The 18,418-nt window shown below is 48.7% G+C and overlaps 1 protein-coding gene across 1 annotated transcript; it reads right to left on the reverse strand.

Annotated features, from left to right (window-relative positions):
* Nucleotides 1–12,020: 12,020 nt before the first annotated feature.
* C5AR1 (complement C5a receptor 1) lies at nucleotides 12,021–13,773 on the reverse strand. Its single transcript, XM_075536604.1, has one exon. The coding sequence runs from the start codon at nucleotides 13,771–13,773 to the stop codon at nucleotides 12,715–12,717; it is 1,059 nt and encodes a 352-aa protein (XP_075392719.1). The 3' UTR covers nucleotides 12,021–12,714.
* Between the last annotated feature and the right edge of the window lie 4,645 nt (nucleotides 13,774–18,418).

An 18,418-nucleotide genomic window follows, 5' to 3' on the forward strand; every position in this document is an offset into this window, starting at 1 on the left:
TGAGCCAAGGACCAAGGTGTAACTCTAGCCCAGAAAGAGAGATCTTACAAGTCCATTATCCTTATCAGAAGGGAATGGGCTCTACTTAGGGTGAGACAGACAATAGGGTCTGATTGCCTTAGATGGATGACAACCTTGACGCAGATAACCTTCAAGCAGTTGACCCTACCCCCACCCCCACCCCCACCCCAAGGGTATACTCAGTGACTATGTGTTTGAAAACAGCACCATAAATTTGGTATTCTCTTTTATTATTATTAAAAGAACATTTTATTTGTAAGGTAGAACTGGGATCATGATAGTGGCAGGGGGAAGGGAGGAAATGTTAGGTAGGCTAGCGTAGGACTAGGGAATGTCCATTAACGCATGCCCAGAGAGCCAACGTACTGAAACAAAGGAGTGGTGTGCTGCACATGCTCAGTGGTTCAGGTTTCCCGCCTGTAGGCATGGGTGGGCTCTGAACCTGGATTGTCTCACCTAGGCCACCTGGATTGGCCCACCTAGGCCAGGTGCATTCAATTCAGCCAATGGGGTCGATCAGGGGTCGTCCACCACGCCTCCCCGTGGAATCCTTGAAGAGGCAGGAGCCCAGAGTCGAGCGAGACTTTTCTGCATGACGCTGAGCAGCTTCCGCCAGGCTGCATGGTCGGGAGGAGTCCTATGGGTGCCGTGTAAACTGGAAACTTCTTCTAACTCTCATAAAACTCACTTGGATCACAAACCAGGCTTCAGCGTGAATTCTTTCTCGCGTGGAGCCAAGGACCGAGGTATAGATCTAGCTCCAAAGAGATCTAACAGAAGCATTAAAGAACTTGAGGAAAGTTGTATGTTTCATCAGTGCTATACTGCACCCCATGACCCTTCTATAAGGGGATGTCCAGTTGCCTACAGATGGGCTTTGGGACTCTACTCCGCACTTTCCCTCATTCATAATGATGTGATTCCCCCCCCCCCCGGGTCTTTGATACCTGATATCTGAACCTATTGACACCTCATGATCACACAGGCTGCTGTGCTTCTTCCATGTGGGCTTTGTTGCTTCTCAGCTAGATGGCTGCTTGTTTATCTTCAAGGCTTTAAGACCCTAGACACACAAACAAACAAACAAAAAAACCCTAGACACTGTATCTTTTGATAGCTGGGCACCATCAACTTTCTTCACCACATTTGCTTATGCACCTACTTTGTCTTCAGAGATCATGTCATGAAGGTGAGCATCACAGAATGCCAGGTTATTAGAACAAAGTGTTCTTGCATTGAGGGAGAACTTAAGTACAGGCCCAACCAGAGTTTGTACACTAGTACAGATAAGAGCTGGAAACACAGGGAATCCAGGAAGGATAAACCCCTCATGACCAATAATGAGAATGGCGATACCAGGAGGGTAAGGGGAAGGTGGGGGGAGAAAGGAGGGGCTGATCACAATGATCTACATAGAACCCCCTCCCTGGGGGACAGACAACATAAAAGTGGGTGAAGGGAGACATCAGTTATTATAAGACATGAAAAAATAATGATAATTTATAAATTATCAAGGGTTCGTGAGGGACGGCAGGGGAGGGAGGGGGACAATCAGGCTCAAGAAAAGACAAAGTGTTTTGAGAATGATGACGGCAACAAATGTACAAATGTCCTTGACACAATGGATGGATGTGTGGATTGTGATAAGAGCTGTACGAGCCCCCAATAAAATGATTTTTTAAAAAGATCATTTTATTGGGGCTCTTGCATCTCATAACAATCCATAAATCAATCATATCAAACATATTTGTACATATATTGCCATCATTCTATTCTAGACATTTACTTTCTACACTTGATCTTAGCCAAAAGGCCGAGATGCGATGACATTTACTTTCTGTTGAACCCTTGATATCAGCTCCTCTTCCCTTCACCCCCCCCCCCCACACACAATTTGACATTATTATGGGGGACATGATTGAGAGGAATAGCTTAGGAGAATGTGAATGGAGCACCTCTCCAACCCATGAACATGAAGGTTTCCTCCACAGGAGCCCTGGTCTCTCACACTCCTTAATGAATGAATGTTGAGAAGTTTCCCGCATGTACTCTTTCCCCGGCTTTCAGTTTCCCACAGGAACTGTATTGTAGTCATCAGGAGTGCCCTGGGGGTCCAATGGATCTGCACTTGGCAGTTGACTTGTGGTTGGCTCCCACCAACGCTACAGACAAGCGACCAAAGACTGCAGGGACCAAGGAAGTCATTGACCTTGGTGGGAAATCCAACATGAGTTCCTGAGACCGACGGGGTCAAGACTTTGGCCATGGCAGAGAACACATTGTAACAGTGTAGGTTGATGGTCGTTGCAGCACCAATGGGAAGACCCCGTGCACAAGCTGACTGTGGAGTTTACTGGGGACCCGGCAACCCACCGAGTGGAAGTGAGAGGGTGTCTGGACGACATACAAACCAAACAGCAGAGCGGAGAGGGCTGCTCACAATGTGTGTTGCTCTAGGTAGACTAGAGAAATGAAATTCATAGACACTCCTATTTTATAAGAGTTTTATATAAGGGGCAAGTGTACATTCAGAAAGCATCCCAACCCAGTGCTGTCCAAGACTCTAAGTCCAACATTAGCCCATATGTCCGACATATGGCCCATAAGTCCTCCTCAATCTCACAAAACACACGCAATGATGCTGACTGCAGGAGAGAAGCCCAATCAGTGAACATGTAAGCATCTCAGCACTGACAGGGGTCTCCACAGGACTTGCATCAGGATAACTCCATGTGGCTTCTCTGCAGGGATTTCTCACAGGAAGTGAGCCTTGCCAGCTGAGGCAGAGAACTAGCTAAGGCAGTCTAACACTGGTCCAACCATCAGAGAGCAAGAGACAAGACAGATGAGGCTCATGGAACCATTTATCTCTCTGCCCTCCAATTAATCCCACATGTGTTCATCAGCCGGGTTGGCACAATAAATCTTAACTATCACACAAAGCAATGGAACAAGCAAGCAGTCAAAATATGGATTCAACTCACGACTAAAATGCATAGCAAGTTTGCCACCCAAGGTGTCCCAGAAGGGGTTAATAACTGGCAAAGAGCCTCTGGGAGAGATGTCAACAGAAGTGATTTTGAGAAGATTGCTCCGGCTTCCCAAGTGTGTGAGTCCAGGTGGACTAGAGAAACAAATTCACAGACACTCATATGTGTATTAGAAAGAGCTTTCTATACAAGAGCAATTGTGCATTAAGAAAACATTCCAGCCCAGTCCGGTCTAGTCCAAGCCCATAAGTCCAATATTAGCCCATATGTCCAGTACTAGTCTATAAACTTCTCTTCAGACTCAGGCAACACATGCAAGGATGCCGAATGCAGGAAGATCTCAGGCCAGTGGTTGGAAAAGTCTTGTGGATCCAGTGGCAGTAGAGGCATCTCAGCACTGGCAGGGGTCTCCATGTGGTTCCTCTAGCTCCCAAGTCATGGGCTCTATCAGCATAGCGCCATATATCTTGTCATTAGAGCATCTCTCAGGGAGTGAGCTGAGAGTTTGTTTCCCGTCTCCAAGGAGGAAATACAGGAGTTCCCAGAATCCTCAGGAGAGTGCCATGCCCACCCAGAGGCCTCATTGGTTATGTCCTGATTGACAGGCTAGACTCCACCCCTACATTCTTAATCCTCCAATTGACACCAAGTTATGTAAATACCACACCAAGGCACGGAGATTCGGTAGATATATGTCCCCGCCCATCAAGGCATGAAAGGCAAGGAAGACCCTACCACAAGGAGCTAGAGAGGAAGACTTCATTTCCATCCTAGGGGGCCAACCTTCTCTTTTGGAGTTGCATTTGTTGATGTCAACTTCCAAAGCTTTCTTCCCTTCTTTTCCTCACCCCTACGTGTCAGAGTAGTAACCCACCTCTGACAATCATGGGGGTCCTTATACGGCGATAATATATAAAGATCATAGTAAAGCCATAGAAGCTAGGAGAAGTAGGAGAGAAGATAAAATAAGGGAGTCAGGGACATTTTATGGTCGCGTGCTCACCTCCTGGACAGCCGTGATCTCAGCAGCCAGATCCACACAGAGAGCGGAAGAGGAGAGACTATATTTATATATATGCCTGCAGGTAACCACAAACATCACAGGAAGGGGTTGTGCCTTTAGGCAATACAGCAATGGGAGGGGGACGATCTAGGGGTGTACACACAACAGGAAGAGGAGGGATGGAACAAGATGAGCAGATCTTAGATTGAAGGTGACAGCCCAACCTTGGTTGTCCTTGAGCTGGCTTGATTTATTCTAGGCTCTCCTTCAGGAAAGCAATCCACAATCCTTATCCACAGAGAGGGAGCCCCACCTATGGTAGGACAGACAATAGAGCCTGATTGCCCTAGATGGCTGAATGCCTTCAGGGAGCATACCCCCAAGCAGCTGCCCCCCAGACACTAGCCAGCAGCATCCTAGGCTTGGCATCTATTTGGGGGAGACAACCTGGGGAAAATCTCTCTGTATCCCACAGCCATGTCCTTAGAAAACGATGTTCTCAATTTTGTTTCCACTATTTTGGAACATTGAGATGAACATCTTTCTAGATGAATAAAAGTACACTTTCCAAAAAAACCCAAAAGTTACCGACAAGAACACTCTGGGGTGGGTGGGCGGGCCTTCACCTCCGTCACATGGATCATAATCGACTCAGTGACACCGAAGAACGACGACCACTGAAGTCTACTAGTAACTAATGTGTGTTCCATTCCTACACGTATCAACATGTCACAACTATGGATTGCATATGTCATACATCACATGTAAAATGGATTTTACATAAAGCCAAGCCTACTGCCATCCGGTCATGACCACCCTCTGTGCGGTTTTCAAGACTGTAAATCTTTGTGGGATCAGACAGCCTTATCTTTTTCCCACCGAGTGGCTGGTGGGTTTGAACTGCTGACCTTGTTGTTAGCAACACAACCCGTAGCCCACGGATCCCACCAGAGGTTCTTACACTTTATATAATACATATTAAATGTACATGTATTTGGTCATAATTATGTGATAGAATAATACATATCAATGAGTGGATCATAGTCTCAATAAACATGCTTATAGCCTATTGTTGATTTTAGAAATAGTTTTATGGATATAAAATTAACCTATCATACACTTCCATAGTTAAGTAGCTTTATAAAAGAGTTGCATACACCAGCCTGTGTGATCCCAAGGATCAGTTATCAGGCACCAAAGAGCAAAAAATATCATTGTGCACTCACCTTCCTGATACAATCGCTGAAGAAAAATGGGTGCATAAGCATATGTGAAGAAAGTAGATGGTGCCAGGCTATCAAAAGATATAGCATCTAGGGTCTTAAAGTCTTGAAGGTAAACAAGCGGCCATCTAGCTCAGAAGCAACAAAGCCCACATGGAAGAAGCATACCAGCCTGTGTGATCACGAGTTGTCAAAGGGATCAGTTATCAGGCATCAAAGAACAAAAAATCATAACATTTGACTGGGGGAGTGCAGGGTGGAGACCCAAAGCCCATCTGTAGGCAACTGGACATCCCCTTATGGAAGGGTCTCAGGGAGGAGATGAGCCAGTCAGGGTGCAGTGTAGCAATGATGAAACATACAACTTTCCACTAGTTTCTAAATGCCTCCTCCCCAACCCCCCAACCCCACTATCATGATCCCAATTCTACCTTACCAATCTGGCTAGACCAGAGGGTGTACACTGGTACAGATGGAACTGGAAACACAGAGAATCCAGGGCAGATGATCCCTTCAGGACCAGTGGTGTGAGTGGTGATACTGGGAGGGTGGAGGGAAGGTGGGTTGGAAAGGGGGAACCGATTACAAGGATCTACATATAACCTCCTCCCTGGGGGATGGACAACAGAAAAGTGAGTGAAGGGAGATGTCAGACAGGGCAAGATATGACAAAATAATAATTTATAAGGGTTCATGAGGGAAGGGGCAGCAGAAAAAATGAGGAGCTGATTCCAGGGACTTGGGTGGAGAGCAAATGTTTTGAGAATGATCAGGGAAATGAATGTACAAATGTGCTTTACACAATTGATGTATATATGGATTGTGATAAGAGTTGTATGAGCCCCCAATAAAATGTTATTTAAATAAGGAAACATTGAAGAATACTTGAAACTGATTATAATGTCCTGAACCTGGGAATCTGAGAGTGCATTCTGAAATTAATCACCAGCAGAGACTTTCCCATAAGGTGACCGGGAACAGGGCAGGTCAGCTAGCAGTCAGCTTTCCACGATGGGAGGGGGAAGAGGGCAAGTAATCTAGAAGCTGACAAAAATGGAGTTTCTTTTGCTAGTACGTCCATCACCATCATTGCATTACATCATTATAATATGTTACTACTCTTACTTCATGTATTTCTTTTTACTTTTTTTAATATGACAACTGAAACACTTGAACTACTCATGTGGGTCTCCTCCAATTTCTACTGGACAGCATGCTCTGTACCATCTCTCTAGCCAATCCTTACATCTTGAGAACCCTCCATTCATTTTTTATCACGTTTAGATGTAGGTGTGGGTTAAACTCACTATCATCTCGTCGATTTTGACTCAGTAGAACCTCCCCGCTGGGTTTCGGAGGCTGTCCCTCTTCGTGGGAGCACAAGCCTCATCTTTTGCCCTTAGAGGGGCTGGTGGTTTCAAAGTGCTGACCTTGTGGTGAGCAGGCCTATGAGTAACCATTATTCAACCAAGGCTCTTAGGCATGGATTCAAGATTAAAACAGCAATTTCCAATGTTGGTGGTTGCAACCTATCAGGGTGGGTTAATGATGAGAGCCGTTTAAATGCTAATGAAGCATTTGGTTGGTGGGAGGGGTTGAGTTTGTATCAGAGAACGTCACATTGTAACTACCTGTGGCATCGTGGTCTTGCTTTGGGCTCCTAACCACAGTGTGGGCTGTTCACCAGCCTCTCCATGGAGAAAGAGAGCGTTTTCTGCTCCCAGAGAGATGTGCAACCTCAGAAACACACTGTTCTACTCGGTCCTGTAGGGTGACTAAGAGGCAAAGTTGACTTGGTGGCAGAGAGCTGTTTTGCTCCCTGTTGCTTTGCTGCGGCAGAATGGACCATTGGCTGATCTGAGTCTGGCAGCTCTAATGAATCTGTCCACCCTCATAGCAACCTGTGAAAGGCAGGTGAGGCTACACTGGAGACTCATTGGTAAGAATTGAACCCGGGTCTCCTGTAGGAGAGATGAGCACTCTGCCCATTGCCACTGTCCCAAAACTGTCCCTAGAGTTAGAACAACATCTCTGTCTCTGTCTCTTACACACACACACACACACACACACACACACACACACATTCCACTAGCTAAGCAGACATATTTTACACAATGACAAACAGTTACACACTCATTTTAATTTTTTTTTTCATTATAAGGCCACGCGGAGTCATTTGAAGAACAAAAAACTTTGACAATATCTCGTACTACAGAGACCAAAGTTTATTAGTGATCCAGGGGGTAGGCAGGCAGAGGAAGTACTGTTTAGGAAGCAGTGAGCATCTGTTTAGGGGGGGGTGGGAAATGTGGCAACAGGTATTGATGACGGCCTCACAGCATGATTCGTGTTATTGATGTCACAAAATTGTACGCATGAGACACATTAAATTGCCAGGTGTAATGTATACGTACTTCATGGAGAAAATTCTGAAATTGTCAAGGATTTCATCTGGCTTGGATCCACAATGAATGTTCCTGGAAGCAGGAGTCAAGAGGTCAAGCCACCCATTGTGTAAGATCTCTCTCTGGGATAGAGTTACACCTCGGTCCTTGGCTCCGCACAAGGAAGAACGCACGCTGAAGCCTGGTTCATGATCCAATTGAGTTTTATGAGAGTTAGAAGTTCCAGGTTTTATGCAGCACCCATAGGACTCCTCCAGACCATGCAGCCTGGCAGAGACTGCTCGGCGTCACGCAGAGATATCTCTCTCAAGTTCTCCTCCAAAGACTGTCTCAAGTTCTTTCTCAAGTTCTCTCCCCAGTCCTTCTCAGTTTCCTCTCTCCCCACCTGGCTCCTGCCTTTTCAAGGATTCCAGAGGGAGGCATGGTGGACAACCCCAGATCGACCCCATTGGCTGAATTGCAATCACCTGGCCCAGGTGGGCCGATCCAGGTTTAGCGCCCACCCATGCCCACCGCAGGAAAATCTAGACCTCTGAGCATGTGCAGTGTGCTGCCCTTTGTTCTTGTGCTTGGCTCTCTTGGGCGTCAATGGACATCCCATCCCTGCCTATCTGCCTAACATTTGCATCGGATAAGTCTGCTGCCCAAGACCTCCTTAAAGTATTGAAAAGCAAGGATGTTATTTTGAGGACTAACGTGCACCTGACCCAAGTCATCACATCTTTCCATTGCCTCTTATGCTTCTGAAAGTTGGACATTGACCAAGGAAGACCCAAGAAGAGCTGATGCATTTGAATTATGGGATTGGCCAAGTAGTATGTTGAAAGTACCATGGACCGCCAAAAGAACAAACAAATCTGTCTTGGAAGAAGTAGAGGCAGGATGCTCCTTAGAGGCAAGGATGGTGAGACATCATCTCACATTCTTTGGAAAATGTTATCAAGAAAGATCAGTCCCTGGAAAAGGGTATCACGCTTGGTAGAGAGGCAGCAAAACATAGCAATACCTTCAACAAGAAGTATTGACAATGGCTTCGAGGATGTGCTCAAACATAACACACAATTGGAAGGCTAGGGCGGGACCAGGCGGTGTCTTGTTCTGTTGTACAAAAGGTCTATAGAGTTGGAACCGAATCGACACCACCTAAAAACAGCAGATACATATATATCTGTACAATAGTTGGTTTGGGTTGTTTTTTTTTAAGATCACATACTGTGTTGTTTGATTTCTTGGGCATTCTTGGAAAGACAAAGTAATTGAAATGGAGAATGGATTAGTGGTTGCCTGGGGTTCGGTGGGGGCAAGGCTGGGACGGAGGCCGAGTGCTGCATGTACCCATCAAAGGGCATCATTCTTAGGGCTGTGGAAGGTTCTGTGCCCTTGCTGTGTCATCCTGGCTGTGTGGTTGCACCACGGTTTTGCAAGATGTTCCCGTTAGAGGAAACGCGTCCCTGGTGTGGTGCAAAAGTGTGCACACTTGACGACCAATCAAAAGGTCGGCATTTGGAACACACTCACAGGCGTCTCGGAGGACAGGTGCGGTGATCTGAGAAGACTCCAATTCTGCTCTGCTGTGTGTTGGCATTAACTTGAGAACCCTTGGTTTGGAGGACACTGAGCCAAGAGTAAGAGGAATCTCTCTGTATTGCTCCATACTAACCTGGCTATTTATGTTATTGTTGAATCCATTTGCACTCGAGGTTCATAGCGACCCTGGAGACGGAACGTAACTCCCCATAGGGTTTTCTACGGCAGTCATCTTCAGGAGAGCTGAATGATGGATCTTTCCTCCTGGTGAGCAGCCGATGGTTGTGAACTAACCATGACAACACTAGGGCTTAACCTGAAAATCAAAACAGGAAAGAAAGGAAGGAAGGAAGGAAGGAAGGAAGGAAGGAAGGAAGGAAGGAAGGAAGGAAGGAAGGAAGGAAGAAACACTGCTTTCCAGTGCAGAACCCAAGTGGCTAAGTGAGTAGACTGCCATGTCTTTCTCTGGGAAGTGGCTGGTGGATTTGGACTACCAACCTGCTGCTGGCAGGTGAGCACTTTAACCGCTGCGCCAGGTCCAAAATGGAGTCCTCAGTGCTGAGAAGCTCATCACTCAGGCCGACCGCCTCCTGTGAGCTGGAGCCCAAATCCATGCGCTCACAGAAATGGAAACTCAAGCCAGCCAATCGGGACTCGGAAACCTAAACCAGCCAGCCAATCAGAGCGTGGGAATACCAGTCAGCCAATCAGAGCTTGGTAACACCGGCTAACCAATCAGGACTTGATACCGAAGGCTAACCAATCAGGATCTGCCTGCTCCGTTCCACCTCGTTCAAACTTTCCCAGTGATTCCCAAAGAGGCAAGAAAATGCCTGCCCGCCAATTCAAAAATCTGCTTGTGGCAGCTTCCTTGTCCCTGGTGTCTGCCTTAATAGAAAAACAAAACAATTTTAAAAACGAGGAGCTGATACCAAGGGCTCAAGTAGAAAGCAGGTGTTTTGAGAATGATGATGGCAACGTATGTACAATTGATGTATGTATGGATTGTGAAAAGAGTTGTATGAGCCCCTAATAAAATGATTTTTTTTTTCATTTAAAAAAGAAAAACAGAACAGAACCTTTGCGCTTGTACCACACAAGCGTGTGTGACTTCGAATCAAGAAGTGCCTTGGTTCAGGAACTGCAAAGACTATGAGCTTACACAGATTTCATATTGTGAACATTTTCTTTTTAAGCACTCTGCCATCAACGACACTTTCAATTAAAAAAAGGTTCGATTAAACAGGATTCCAACAAAACAGCGACATTTCCCAGCCCCCCAATGTGGATTAAATGTATACGTTGAGCACCCCATCTTCTCTCCCACATCAGCCGTAACTACCCTTTTTCCTTCTCCTGCTTTCTGTCATAATTCTATAGCTCCCTTTCACTTAATATTTCTCCTCCCACAACTAAATAAATATTGCAATTTAATGTTTTTCTTACAGCAATAAGAGTTTAAATACTTCCAGACCTAATTTTTGTAAATGAACGATGGTTCTGCGGATTTGTATTTAATTGTTGCCGTAGCTCTTTCAATGTATGTCAGACCTGTATTTCTGTAGGAAATAAAGCAATGGGATAGCAATGGTCGTAACCCGCATCTCACTTCCTCGGCATGCCCAATGTAGATTAGCTCATAGGTTCCTAAACTTATTTGGTTTCCTGCCTCCTTTTGGGGGAGAAAAAAAAATTATCCATTGGGCCCCTGGCAATGAAAAACGTTTGTACTATAGCCACCTAACCCAGGATTTAGCTTTGGCAGCCCTCCTGGAGGCGGTATTGCCCACTTTGGGAAACACTGGTTTCAATCATTCAGCATCCCACCCCAAGTCCAAGGTCCCTAGTGTCATCTGGAAGCAGCCAACTTCCTTGATCACGTTTGATTCTCCTGGACCATGGAGAAGATTCAGTCCGGCTCAGCAGGTTTTCCATCACAAACAGGTTCGACACTAGCGTTTAGAGGTGGGTGGTGTTTGGTGGTGGTTGGGGTTGTTAGGCCTGGCTATTTCTGTTTGACTCTCTCTCTTTTTTTTTAAATCACTGTTTGCAGCATCAGTTATGTTTTGTTTTCTAACCCTCCACAAAATAAATACTTGTAGCAACCCTACAGGACAGGGTAGAACCGGCCCTGTGGGTTTCTATAATTGTTTCCAGGCGTTGAAAACCTGGTCTTTCTCAAACAGGCAGTATGAGTCAGCATTGACCCGTGCTGGCCAGTTTTGTTTTGTTTTCAGAATAAAATACATTTGGAATTCGTTACAAAAACAAGAGGCTCTTTCCTTGAAGGGCACTGACTTTCTACTGCAGGGGAAGGCCAGATTTGGGAACGGGCAGCCGTGATGTTTGCACCACCTGATGGGTGATCCCAATGTCGCCTAAGAGCTCATGTTAAAAAAAGAAGAAAAGAAAAGAAAGCACAAGAGAAAAAGCTAAGTTGTCGCCTTGACAAATGTTTTAGTCTCGACCTTTTTCCCACAACTAAAAAATAAAATGTCTAAATGGCAAATATGTTGTTACTTAGATATATGTTTAGCACAATCACAGTTGGCAGGCAGAAGGTGGAGTTAGCAGGGCAGGCAGGCAGGCGAAGAGAGCTGGAGACATTTCAAAGACACTATGAGAAGCCAGCGCGCACCCCACCCCCCTTCGGTGGCCTTCAGGCCCAGGTGCAAAAGACTAACCATCACAGTTAACTTTGAACATTGTTGCTTAGCTCTGGACCTGCAGACAACAAAGTTGCAGTGGACAATTCCCCAGCTACTCCCTCCCCCCAGACCCGGGCTATAAAAGTCTTCACCTCCCTCCCGGGTGGCGCGACTTCTCTGGCCCCAATTTAGGGACCCATGAACCTCAGCCAGGAGCCCTGAAATAAACCTTAGACACTGTTTCCTATCTTTGCCTTCTTGCTCTCTCTTTCTTTCCATCACTGAATCTACCTTACAATAGTGATGAAGTCCCTGGGGTATAGAACCTAAAATTTAAAAAAATGCACCGGATTTTTGGAATTGTTGTTGTGAAACATCTCTATATGCATGAGTTCTCGATAGGTATGACAGGCCTATAAAACAAAGGCATTGACAGAGACAGATATGTTGACAGAAGGCATCAGGGAGCCTCCAGGGGAAAGGAACATTGGCTGTCCACTGTGGCTCCCAAGAGGCATAGAGTGGATGTCAATTCCTAGCGACCCAGTAGGACCCAGCAGAACTGCTCCTGAGGGTTACTTGGGTTGTCCTCTGGACATGGCAGGTCACCAAATCTTTCTTCCTCGGAGCCTCGGGGTGGGCTGGAACCCCACCCCACCTCCCAATGTTTCGGTTAGCGGCTGAGCAGCTAACTCTTGCCTGACCAGGGCTCGCTCCTTGGGGGACCCTGGAAGAAGGGGTTAATCTTGGAAGCAAAGAAGATGAGCTGAATTCGCCGGGAAGAAGTCTGGATCAATCTGGGGCTGAGAGAGAGCGTGGGTCCAAGCAAGGCCACCGAGCGCACCCAGGGCCGTGTCCGAAGGAAGACGGCGCCCCAGGTGGCTGGCCGGCATCCCCTTACACCGCGTCAGTCTTCTCCGACATCGTGTGCACCATGGAGGCATGCGTACTCTTGCTCTCCTTGCTCACCGACTCCTCCGTTAGCACATTGCGAATCATGGCACGGAAGGATTTGCGACACAAGGTCTGGAAGCCCCTGCCGGCGGCCACGTAGATGATGGGGTTGATACAGCAGTTGACGTAAGCCAGGGAGATGGTCAGCGCATCAACCCTCAGGACGAGTTTGAAGGTGGAGGATTTGCTCTCGTGCAAAGCCAAGAGCATGCCGGTGATCTGGTAGGGCAGCCAGAAGACAAAGAAGCTGCTGACCACGGCCACCACCACCTTCAGGGTCTTGGCGGAGCGCGTGGCCTTGCGCCTCCAGGTGCGCAGCAGCAGGAAGGTGTAGCAGACGGAGAGGGTGATGAGTGGCCACAGGAAGCCCACAACCAGCCGGACACTGGCCACTGCCACCTCCGTGTGATTGTTTCTCCCATAGTTGATGGTGCACGTGGTCTTGAGGGGATAGTGGTCCTTGTGGATGCACCGGTACAGGAAGGAAGGGATGGTCAGGAGCAGGGCCATGACCCAGGCGGCTCCACACGCCATCCAGGCCAGGCTAGGCCGGCGCATGTTCTGACACCAGATGGGATTGAAGACCAGCAGGAAACGGTCGGCGCTGATGGTGGCAAGGAGCAGGATGCTGGCGTACATGTTGAGCAGGATGAGGGAAGGGACCACCTTGCAGGCGGCCTGGCCAAAGGGCCAGTGGTTGTCCCAGACCTTGGAGAGGAAGATTATAGGCAGCGCCAGGCAGGAGAGGAAGTCGGCCACTGCCAGGTTGAGGAACCAAATGGCGTTGATGGCCCGCCTGACCTCGGACCCTGTCACCCAGATCACCAAGCCATTGCCCGGTACCCCCACCAGGAAGACAAGGGCGAAGATGACCAGCGCAGCCACATCCAGAGGGGGAATCTGAGGCTTGAGGGAATTCCCATCCACAGTAATCTCATTGTCACCGAAGCAATCGTCAGCTGTGCAGTTGTAATTGCTGTAATCCTCGGAGCTCGTGTTCATGAACTCCTGGGGAGGGGGGTTCAGAAAAGCAGACAGGGGATGAGTCCAGGGACACTTGGGTTGGGGACCTGTCACAACACCTCCCTGGACACGGGGACGGCCAGAGCTCAAGAGCAGCCACCGTGGTCACGCCAACACCAAACGAAACCACACAAAACCCCGTAACCCCCAAACAGCTGGACCCGCTGCTGCTGCAGCGAGTTAGAATCACCTCCATGGCAACTGGTCAACCAAGATGCTGTGGCCTCTGGCCCGTTCAGGCTGGTCGGTGGCTATGACCAACGGCTGACAGGTCTGCTTCAGATCGCCAACCAGCTGAGTTCTTATCAACCCGTTGGCTCCGCCACCATGGCTGTCACCCCTTTCTTGCCTCCCACCCATGGAGGCAGGTGGTCACCACTGTGCTTGGCCCGCAGGTGGTCATCAGGGACGCATGTGAGCTTGGAGAGAGCTTGACGAACAGGTTTCAGGTTTGCACACACAGGCCCCAGGCGAATCAGACTAAAGGAGAACCCATGGTTCCCATGAACCTACTATGTGTCAGGAGGCCCTCGCAGGTGTGGACGGTGGAACCCTGGGCAGCTGATCCCCTAGGTACCTAGGAGGAAAGGCCTGGTGAGCTGTTCTTGACAAGTCCCAGCAGGAGAGCCCTGTGGAGCTACAGGGACACACTGGGTCGCCTGGTCCCGATGGCAATGGGTTGAGTTTGGAGATGGGGTGAAGGGTACATGGTAAGGGGGTGATTGGGTGGGGGGGTGTCATTCTTGCAGATCTTCCACATGTGAAATGTTTTCAAAATGGAAAGGGGGAGGCTTGGGAAATGTTTCCATTAGTGAATAACCCCCACCCATCCACCCAGGACCTGCAATGGGGCATCCTGACTCCCCGCCCCATTATCCTGGGACTGCCCGGCTAGCCTTGCTCCAGCCGTTAACCAATCAGTGCCGAGCAATTGGACTCTAAACCCTGCTTAGGGAGGGCTCTGTGCCTCACGGTTGTTGAGAGGTGCCCTGGCATCAATTTTGAGACCCTATGGAGACAGTGTAGAACGGCCCCGTGGGATGTCAGCTTCGGGGAGGGGGGAGGCGCGGGGGGTGCTGTCACCAGGTCTCACAGAGCCACTCAAACCCAAAACCAAACTCACTACCTTAGAGTCCTTTCAGACTCACAGTGACCCTATAGGACAGGGTAGAGCTGCCCCTGTGGGCTTCTGAGACTCTCGCTCTGGTGGTGTCATGATTAGGCGTTGGGATGCTAACCACAAGGTCCGAGGTTCAAATCCACCAGCCGCTCCGTGGGGGAAATATGAGACTTTCTACTCCCATAAAAAGTTAGAGTCTGCCTGGGGGACGGACAACAGAAAAGGGAGTGAAGGGAGACGTCGGACAGGGCAAGATATGACAAAATAATAATTTACAAATTATCAAGGGCTCATAAGGGAGGGAGAAGCAGACCTGATGCAAAGGGCTTAAGTGGAGAGCAAATGCTTTGAAAATGATGAGGGCAAAGAATGCACAGATGTGCTTTACACAATTGATGTGTTGTATGAGTCCCTAATAAAATGTTTAAATTAAAAAAATAAAAATTAGAGTTTGGATGAGCCAGTCAGGGTGCAGTATAGCACCAATGAAACACAACTTTCCTCTAGTTCTCTGGTCCTTCCCCCCACTATCATGACCTCAATTCTACCTTACAAATTGGATTAGACCAGAGAATGCACACTGCTACAGACAGAGCCCATTAAACACAGGGAATCCAGGATAGATAAACCCCTCAGGGCCAACAAGGAGAGTAGGGATACCAGGAGGATTAGGGGAGGGTGGGGGGAGAAAAGGGGAACCGATCACAAGGATCAATCTAGAACCCCCTCCCAGGGGGTCGAATAATGGAAAAGTGGGTGAGGGGCAGCGGAGGATGATGTAAGATATGAGAAAGTACTCTATAACTTATCAAAGGCTCGTGAGGGAGGGTGGGCAGGGGAGGGAGGGGCAAGAAATGGGGAGCTGATATCAGGGGCTCAAGTGGGAAGAGAATGCTTTGAAAATGATGATGGCGGCATATGTGCAAATGTGCTTGACACACTGGAGGAACGCATGGGTTGTGATGAGAGATGTAAAAGCCCCAGTAAAAGTATTTTAAAAAAAAAAAGAGTAACAGTCTCAGAGACCCACAGAGGCAGTCCCTACCCTGTCCTTTAGGGACACGGTGCGTTGGCATGGCCTCGACGGCAGTGAGTTTAGAAGGTTTCCTTTGGAACTCTATGGAAGTAGAAAGCCTCACCATTCTCCCACGGAGCGGCTGGCAGTTTCAAACTTCTGATCTCATGGTCAGCCGCCCAATGTAACCCACTGCGATGCCGGGGCTTCTCGGAGAAGCCACGGCCAGGCTTCAAACCACCAACTTTCCCAAAGAAGAAAGAAGGGGAAACGAACCCATCTTCATCGAGTCAGTTTCGACACCACGACCCCACGTGGCAGAAAAGAGCGGTCTCCCTGGGCGTCCAAGGCTGTTGTGATGAGGGGGAGGTGTCTAGGTGGAGCGGTGGGTTTTGTACTGAGCTTCGAGTCTCAAGGTCAGCGGATCAAGCCCACCAGCCACGCTGAGGGAGAAAGGTGAGGCGTTCTGCTCCCCTAAAGATTTAAAGTCTCAGCACCCCACGGGGCAGTTATTCCCTGTCCTATAGGGTCGCTGGGAATCAGAATCAGCTTGAGGACAGTGGCTTATTTGGGGTGGGGTGGAGCAGTTGATATTTAGGATAGTATTCCCAGCTCTTTCAAGCCCCCCTGGGTGGGTTCAAGCCAGTTTTGTTTGAAAAACAAAAGAACCTCATTACCATAGAGTTACTTTTGAGTCACAGGGAACTGATGTGAGAGAGTTGAGCTGCCCACCGAGGGTTTCCAAGATGGACATCTTGACGGAAGTCGATCACTACGTGTTTCTCCCACAGGGCAGCTGGGGGTTCGAACCGCTGAGCTTTGCATTAACACTAGAGCGCTCAGCCACGGTGTCACCGAAGCTGCTTCCCACTACTCTTGAAACCAACCTCCATCGGGCTGATTCTGACCCATAGCCACCCCACAGGACAGGGTAGAACTGCTTCCAAGGGTTTCCAAGGCTGTAACTCTACATGGTGCTGAAGAGGGACTGGTGGATTCGAACCCCTGACTTTGCGGTCAACACACCAATGTGTAACCCACTACTATGTCACTAGGGCTCCTTCCCGTCCTTCTCAGAAAAAGAACAATGAAAAAAAGCATGTCATGGAGTCGATTCTGACCCACAGAGACCCTATAGGACAAAGCAGAGCAACCCCTACAGGCTTCCAAGACTGTACATCTTTATGGGATCAGAGAAGCCTCTTCTTTCTCTGATGGAGCTGCCGGTGGGTTCGAACTGCTGACCTGGTGGCTAGCAACCCAACTGCACCCGCAGGGCTCCTTCTCTGGGTGTCCCCTCCCCCTATGAGGCTAGCGTGTGCCTCTGTTGGTTTGGCAAGCTGCCCGCTGCCTGCTGGCTGCAGGATGACTCAGACCCCAAAAGGGGAGCTTTCATCCAGGAACGCTCTCTCACCAGCTGGCATGAGCTCACAGGGGGGGGGAGGGGGGGAGGGGGGCTTCTCACTGATTTCACCAGTGCAGGAAAAGAAACTGCTGGTGGCAATATTTTGGAGTTGCCTGCCGCAGATAAGTCACACCCCATCCAACAAAAATCAGGCCCAGCCCAAAGGCCCAGCCAGTGGGCACCGGTTCATTGCCTGATGGTCCCCTTCCCCACCCCAACCTCCCACACCCACCCATGCCCAAATGCCACCCACCCCTTCAGTGAAGCCTTACAGATGCAGAGGACTTTCCTGACTAAGACGGACTAGGGAGAAAGGCCTGGCCGTGGCCTTGGGAAAATCCACCCACGACTGTCTCATGGGGTCACAGTGGTCTACCCTGCCACGGATCCAGGGGGTGGTTCAAGAGCACTTGGCATGTTGTTCTGTCGGCCACCCATGAGTCAAGGGGCCTGTCCCCAGAGCAGCTGACTACTACACTTTTTTTAAAAATGAGGAACTTCTTCAAGGGACTGATGAAGAAAGAGTTCCGAGCCTTAGTGGGAAGTGGAGAAAAACAAGAGGCAGAACAGTGTGGAAAGCTCAGAAGTAGAGAGAAATGAAGCATCGAGTGTGTGTGTGTGTGTGTGCACGCGTGTGGGTGCATGTGGGGGTGCGCACGTGAACCCTGTGTGCATGTGCGTGTGCATGTGCATGGTGGATTCCTCCTCTCAGAAAGACACAGGTAACGGGGAGGAGAGGGAGAGCGCAGGGAGGAAGCTTTGAGAGGAAGCATCTTATACACATCCGCCTTTGTTCTTGAACGTAGAGCCAAAGAAGGTGTTCTTGCCCTTTAAAAACCATAGGAGTCGAAGGAACATGTCCAGGGTCTGTCTCAGAAACCCACAGCGGCAGTTCAACCCTGTCCTACCATGAGTCAGAATTGCCTCGATGGCTGTGAGGTTTGGGGCATGTGGGGGTGCAAGCAGCCAAATGCAATTGGCCGGGGAAAGAACGGCTAGAGGTGTGGTTCTCAACCTGTGGGTCACAACCCTTTGGGGGTCGATCAACCCTTTCACAGGGATTGCCACATTCATGACAGTAGCA

This window comes from Tenrec ecaudatus, chromosome 18 (assembly GCF_050624435.1).
Source record: "Tenrec ecaudatus isolate mTenEca1 chromosome 18, mTenEca1.hap1, whole genome shotgun sequence".
NCBI lineage: Eukaryota > Metazoa > Chordata > Mammalia > Afrosoricida > Tenrecidae > Tenrec > Tenrec ecaudatus.

Excerpts from the sequence above, each read along its gene's own strand:
- C5AR1 (XM_075536604.1), bottom strand. The coding sequence starts at position 13,773 with ATGAACACGAGCTCCGAGGATTACAGCAATTACAACTGCACAGCTGAC.